The sequence below is a fragment of the Fukomys damarensis genome, unplaced genomic scaffold (genome assembly GCF_012274545.1).
Source record: "Fukomys damarensis isolate Sample0158 unplaced genomic scaffold, DMR_v1.0_HiC HiC_scaffold_37, whole genome shotgun sequence".
Taxonomy (NCBI): Eukaryota; Metazoa; Chordata; class Mammalia; order Rodentia; family Bathyergidae; genus Fukomys; species Fukomys damarensis.
In genome coordinates, this window is record NW_022900949.1 from 4,257,514 (window position 1) to 4,264,260 (window position 6,747).

At 42.9% G+C, this 6,747-nt stretch overlaps 2 protein-coding genes across 2 annotated transcripts in view; both read right to left on the bottom strand.

Moving 5' to 3' along the window:
• The window catches only part of LOC104876918 (olfactory receptor 7G3), a 60,993-nt gene that overhangs the window by 11,854 nt on the left and 42,392 nt on the right, over positions 1-6,747 (bottom strand).
• Positions 3,442-4,741, bottom strand: LOC117284515 (olfactory receptor 7G1-like). Its single transcript, XM_033759838.1, has one exon. It carries the CDS (start codon positions 4,708-4,710, stop codon positions 3,937-3,939), a length of 774 nt encoding a protein of 257 aa, XP_033615729.1. The 5' UTR covers positions 4,711-4,741; the 3' UTR covers positions 3,442-3,936.

A 6,747-nucleotide genomic window follows, 5' to 3' on the forward strand; every position in this document is an offset into this window, starting at 1 on the left:
TTTTTTTTTTTTTTTTTTTTTTTTTGTACTGGGGATCTAGCTTGGGCCCTTAATAGAGAAAACCAGAAATAATAGAGAAAATCAGAAATGATGAAGCTGGTCTCACAAAACAAGACAATATCTCACAAGTGTCAAAAAATGAACTCAAATATAAGAAAAAATCGAGATATCAAGTGTCTCCATGGATCCTGGTTGATAAGGGAAGAGTTTGAAAGTGGTGGACTTTCAGGAAGAGCAGGGACCAAAAGTGGAGGTGCAAGGGGTGGCTACACAGACAAAGGATGGGAGTCCCCCAAAGGAGAGAACACAGGTGTCTGCCTGGTTGTATCCCTCATTAATGATAGAGAAGTTCTGTAACGTAAGACAGGACCCTGCCTTGCCTCCATTTTTTTTACCCTATAGAATGTTTTGTTTAAGAAATGTAAGTCTGTGTTGCTGTTCCTCTGCACAGTGTATCAAAGTGGTTTGTGACAGTTTGAAATGTGTGACCCTTCAGAATTGTTTTGCTAAGCTCTGCCCCCTCACAAGAAGGTTCTGTTAAGCTCTGCCCCCTCTCAAGAATGTTATGTAACTTCACCCCTCTGCTTCAGGAGTGTTCTGTAACTCTGACCCTTATTTTAGTGAGCATGCTCACAAGGCCTAAGTTTCAGGAATGTTCTGTAACTCCACCCCGTTGCTTCAGTGAGCAGATTCACCTAACATGTAGATCCCTATATAAGGAAGCTCTAATTTCTAGTATAGTGCTCAGACTCCTTTGAGCCCCTGGGGCTCTCCAGCATAATAAAGGTCTTTTTTTCCACCTCTTCAGCTAACTATTGGATTCTTGCATCTTCAAAGAATGAGAACTGTGACCCAGAGCTGACACACTGAGCTGTACCACTTAGGTCTACATCTGAGCTGTGGCACTTAAGCTGCAACACCGAGTTGTTCACTTGGCTGTAGCACAGAGCGGTTCTCCTTTGCTGCCACAAAACTTCTATGAGAACTTTTAGCTCAAAAATGTAAAACTTACTCTAGACACCCAAGTCAAAAGTGAATGAAACCACACGGAGGAGAAGCTGCTCTGCGGATGAGTTCCTTCGAGGCTCTCTTCATATACCTGTTTCTCAAATTGTAAATAAAGGGGCTCAACATTTGAGAGACCACAGAATACATCTCTGGAGCCACTGTTGGGTTCAGTGACTGAAGCAGTACTGTACAATCCAAAAGCTGTTCCACAGATTAAGGAGACAACCGACAAGGAGAGCCACAGGTGGAAAAGGATTTCTACTTTCCTCCTGGGGATGGTACCTTCAACACAGAAGACACGATGTAAAAACAAGACAAAAGGATTCCACAGAGAGGAACACCAACAAATATGCAAGCTGAGGTGTAGATCAGGATGGTAACAAGCAGAAGATCAGAACAGGCAAGGGTGATAATCTGAGCGAGTTCACGGAAGAAGTATGGATTTCCTTGATTGTGTTGAAGGACAACCGCAGCACCATCAAACCGTGGAACAGTGCACCTAGCATGGTAACTAACAGAGAGAGCACACAAAGGAAGACGCAACGGTAGGTAGGGGTTCATGATGACTGTGTGGGTGGCAAAGGGCCACAGCAGTCATAGGCCACCACATCAAGGGGAAAATTTTCCAGGAAGGCCAAAGCTAAGACAAAACCGACCTGGGTGAGGGCACCTGTGTAAGTGATGCTCTGACTAAACGTGCTGATGTTCGTGAGGATCTTTTGAAATATAAATGTGCTTATACACATGTCAGCTGAGGTCATGGGGGAGAGGAAGGAGTACATGGGGGTGTGGAGGTGGGAGTCAGAGTCAGAGCTGACGGCCAGGATGATGAGCAGTTTTTCCAGGATGGTGACCAGGTACATGGTCAGGAACCAGCTAAAGATGAGGGGCTGCAGCTCTGGGTCATCTGTCGGTCTCAGGAAAAGGAATTCTGAGACAGCTGTTGGGTTTATAGCTTCTATGTTCTCTATTGACCTGCTGGAAAAGATGCAGTGGAAGTAAAATGAAACCACTACTCATTTACAAGCAACAGGTGTACCACCTGGTAAAATAGAGAGAGAGAGAGAGAAAAAAAAATTGCTACCATTATGGATTTACTTTTGACAAATGCAGTATGAGCAGAATACATTTTCTTTCTTTTCTTGGTCTGTTGTTTATTTAGTAGTTATATGTTCTGTTATTCATTGTTGGTATATGTTGGTAACACATAATATACTCATTTACAAGCAACAGGTGTACCACCTGGTAAAATAGAGAGAGAGAGAGAGAAAAAAAAATTGCTACCATTATGGATTTACTTTTGACAAATGCAGTATGAGCAGAATACATTTTCTTTCTTTTCTTGGTCTGTTGTTTATTTAGTAGTTATATGTTCTGTTATTCATTGTTGGTATATGTTGGTAACACATAATAACTACATTTATCTTGGGGAACTGGTACCTATACCCATTCAAGTTTGATTATCTGCACTTTCCTTTTCCTCCGGCATTTTTACTCTCCTCTTCCCCAGATCTATTTCCAAACTCCGCAAGCCTCTTTATTTTCATAACATCTCTCTTTTATGTTGCTCTTTAAAATTCTTGTATTTTTGGCTTCTCATATAAGAGAAACCATGTGAGTGACTTATTTCACTTAGCAGCACGCTCTCGAGAGGCATCGGGATGGGGAGTATCATTCTCAGGCCCAGCATTCAGCTCAAGACAGAAGGGTCTTCTGGGTTATCCATAGAGAGATCCATTAGTGGACCAAGCAAAGGGTCCCCAGCTTTCTGTTCAGGGGATCTTGTTGGGTATGAAGCTGGCATGTCCCGCAGCCACCTGGTATTGTAATAATTTTTGCATTACTTTAAATAGTGCTTCAGCTAACCAATCTAAAGAGAAGACTATTTTGCTTTGAGCTCTTCATATGTTTCTGGTCTCACTGCATTTGAGGCAGTGATGTGGGAGAATATTTTGACCAGGAGCAAGTGGTGGACCCATGCTGTTTATTTCACGGTAGCTGAGAAGAAAGGAGGGATTGTTTTGCTTCACACTACCACCTCCTGGGGAACGGCCACAGGATATGACTTCCTCCTAGTCGGCTCCACCTGTTACAGGTTCCAGGACCACTCAATCATCAGAAACTGGGGGACAAGTTTTTAACACATGGGCCTTTGCGGGCATTTCAGATCCAAACAACTCTACAGGAATTGGTGGTTGTAAGGAAATAGCACTATGAAAGCATACAGGGCTCAGTGTACTCCTAATCCTGGACACTCTGGTGAATTCATAATAATACATAATAATACAACAACTCTCTTTGTGATCCAAGCATATTATTGTAAAGATTTCTTCTTCTTATAACTGGAGGTATCTTCTTTGGTCAAGTTCAAAATCTCCAATATCTCAAAAACACTTCAAAGCATTCACAACATTTAAATAAATCATGAAGCTGAACAGGGGAGATGTTAGTATGACCTCAGAAGGGTCCAGTTACTGGGAAAATATCAGCGCTGACTTAAATATGGACAACAGTTCAGATCATTAGCTTCACATGTGTTAAAACTCACAAACTATGACTACAACTATGGGAGCACGCAGGATAGCTCAGAAGCTCATCTTTCGAAATCAACACAGACTCTCTCATATGTATCACTGTTCCGTCCACTGCTCCAGTATTGCCCTCTCTGAAACAGGTCTAAAAATAGTTCCTGAGACGGAAACCTTTTATTCTAAGCAGTTAGAACAAACACAATAGAGCTTAGAGAAATCATTTGCCAAATAGCACAAAATTGGACGAATCTAACAGGAGCTTAAAGTACAAGTTCAAATGTGCTTAGGCATCATATCTTGCAGTCGCCTTGAAGGAAAGTGGTGATTTGAGAGACAGGTTTTCTGTCTCACCTGCATCTTTGGCATTTTGTCACATTCTAAAAATTCAAACTCAAAGCTAATGACACAAGAATGTAAAAGGATTCCCAGTAATGAGGTGCCTGAGAGCCGTCTTCATTTCTCTGTTTCTCAGACTGTAGATAAAGGGGTTCATCATTTGAGGGATCACAACGTACATCACCAAAGCCACTGCATTATTAGTGGAAGAGTCAGTAATGGCAGAATTCAAGTACACACCAAAAGCTGGCCCATAGGATAAGGAAACCACAGAGAGGTGAGACCCACAGGTGGCAAAAACTTTATACCTTCCGGCCACTGAGGGCATTCTGAAAACAGAGAAGACAATTTTAGCATAGGATAAAATAACTCCAGCTGTAGGAACACCAAAAAATATGTTTGCTGCTGAATATATCAGAAGGGTATTTACAAAGGTATCAGAGCAGGCCAGCTTGAAGATCTGAGCAAGTTCACAGAAGAAGTGAGGGATCTCCACATTTGTGCAGAAGGTCAGCCGCAGCGCCATCGGAGTCTGGAGTGGGGCGTGCCCATTGCTGATGAGCAGGGAGAGAAGAACCAGAGAGACACAGAAGTCAGGTGTCAGTATGACCTGGTATCTTAGGGGCTGACAAATGGCCACATAGTGGTCATAGGCCATCACTGCAAGGAGACAATTGTCTACACCACAAAAAGTCATGACAGCGGTGCTCTGAGTGAGGCAGCCAGGGTAGGTGATGCTCTGATCCTGTGCTTGAATATTCATCAGCATCTTTGGGATGGTGGTTGTGCTCATACAGATGTCAGACAAGGACAGGCTGGAGAGGAAGAAGTACATGGGGGTGTGGAGGTGGGAGTCAGAGCTGACGGCCAGGGATGAGCAGGTTAAAAGTCATGACAGCGGTGCTCTGAGTGAGGCAGCCAGGGTAGGTGATGCTCTGATCCTGTGCTTGAATATTCATCAGCATCTTTGGGATGGTGGTTGTGCTCATACAGATGTCAGACAAGGACAGGCTGGAGAGGAAGAAGTACATGGGGGTGTGGAGGTGGGAGTCAGAGCTGACGGCCAGGATGATGAGCAGGTTCCCGAGCACTGTGACCAGGTACATGGACAGGAACAGGCTGAAGACGAGGGTCTGCAGCTCTGAGTCATCTGTCAGTCCCAGCAGAAGGAATCCTGACACTGCTGTTTGATTTTTCAGTTTCATATTTTTGGTGAAGCTGTGGAAGGCATGAGGTGAAAATAAACTGAAACAAGTATTGTGTGGATAAGCTCCAGTATATCTTGGTGATACAAAAAAATTCTGGGTGTCACCCTGGGTGTGTGTTACACATGATCTTGGAATGAGGGCCTGGACTCTGTGTTGATAGCGTAGGATGAGTGAACTGAATATTTCCATAGGTTCTTTTTTTTTTCCAGCTTTAATTGAGTTTATTGGTACATTTTAGGGATACAGTACAGTACATTCATTGTTGGCATCTTGTACCTCTACATGACAGGTCTTGGTTCTCATTTTTTCCCCTTACCTCTGCCCTCCCTTCACCCCCTCTCCATAGCTTCTTAAACAGTGTCTTAAAACAAAACAGTTCTGAGTCACAGTGTAAACCCATGTGAATTCTCAGCTCATTCTCTGATTCCCTTCTGCCTCCCCTTCTCTCTCTCCTAAGTGGGAAGGGTAGGGGAAAGGGAATAAGGGAAAAGAAAAAGTATGAGAAAATGAAAATACAGTGTTTATAAACAGGGAAGGGAGAAGGGGGTGAAGGGAGGGCAGGGACGGGAAAAAATGAGAACCAAGACTTGTCATGTAAAGGTACAAGATCCCAATGATGAATGTAATTGTACTGTATACCTAGAATGTACCAATAAATTCAATAAAAGAAAAAAAAAGAAATAATCACCATTTCCAAAATAAAACTTGGAATCTACAAATATACTTAGTCACCATAAAATGGTTATGAGTAACATTCCTTGTGAAAAACCTCATTTTAATAAATTTCCCTTTGGGCATTAAAAAAAACGATGGTAAAAGGAACACTAACATGGGGTAATACCTCCGCTGATGAACTAATGGTTGATATCTGAACACATGTGCTGAGCATTAGGCACATCTGCTGCCTTGTAGGAAGGTGATAATGGAGTTAATATTTCGACTAAAAGTGAAGGAACATTCAGTTCAATGCCTCTTCATGTGAAGATCACTACTGTCATGAAATATTAAGTGTTTTTCAAATTCACAGGAGAATTTTTGACCACAAGAATCATAAAAAGCATATTGGGGCCCCGATCCACCATGGGAAGGAGAGCCACGCCTGCTCCCGACCCAGCCGCCATCGCTCCAGCACCAGGAAGGTAGCCAAGCGGGCACCCCGAAACCCCCACAACCCCCTCCCCCACGCACTCTCAGACCTCCTGATTGAGCCAGTCTTTGGACCCACTCTGCAGAGGCAGAGTGTTATGTCTACATAACACTACAAAATCTACAGCTAGACATATAATAATCAAGATCCCAGAAACCCAACAGAAGAACAAAATAGTACAAGCAGTAAGAGAAAAGAAACAAATCACATGCAAAGGAAAGCCCATTAGAATCACAGCAGACTTTTGAACACAAACTCTTAGGGCAAGGAGAGCCTGGAGTGAGATATTTCAAGTACTAAAAGAGAACAACCTCCAACCTGGACTGATGTATCCTGCAAAACTCTCTTTCAAAATAGATGGGGAAATAAGACACTTCCATGACAAAGAATACCTGAGAAACTACATGAATACCAAACCAGCACTACCAGGAATTCTAAACAAGATCCTAGAAAAAGACAATGAAGGCAACGACACCATGCGGCCCAACAAAGCAAATCAAATAGGCAAGGCAAGAAA

Coding starts and splice junctions, on each gene's coding strand:
- LOC117284515 (XM_033759838.1), bottom strand. CDS start 4,710: ATGTACTTCTTCCTCTCCAGCCTGTCCTTGTCTGACATCTGTATGAGC.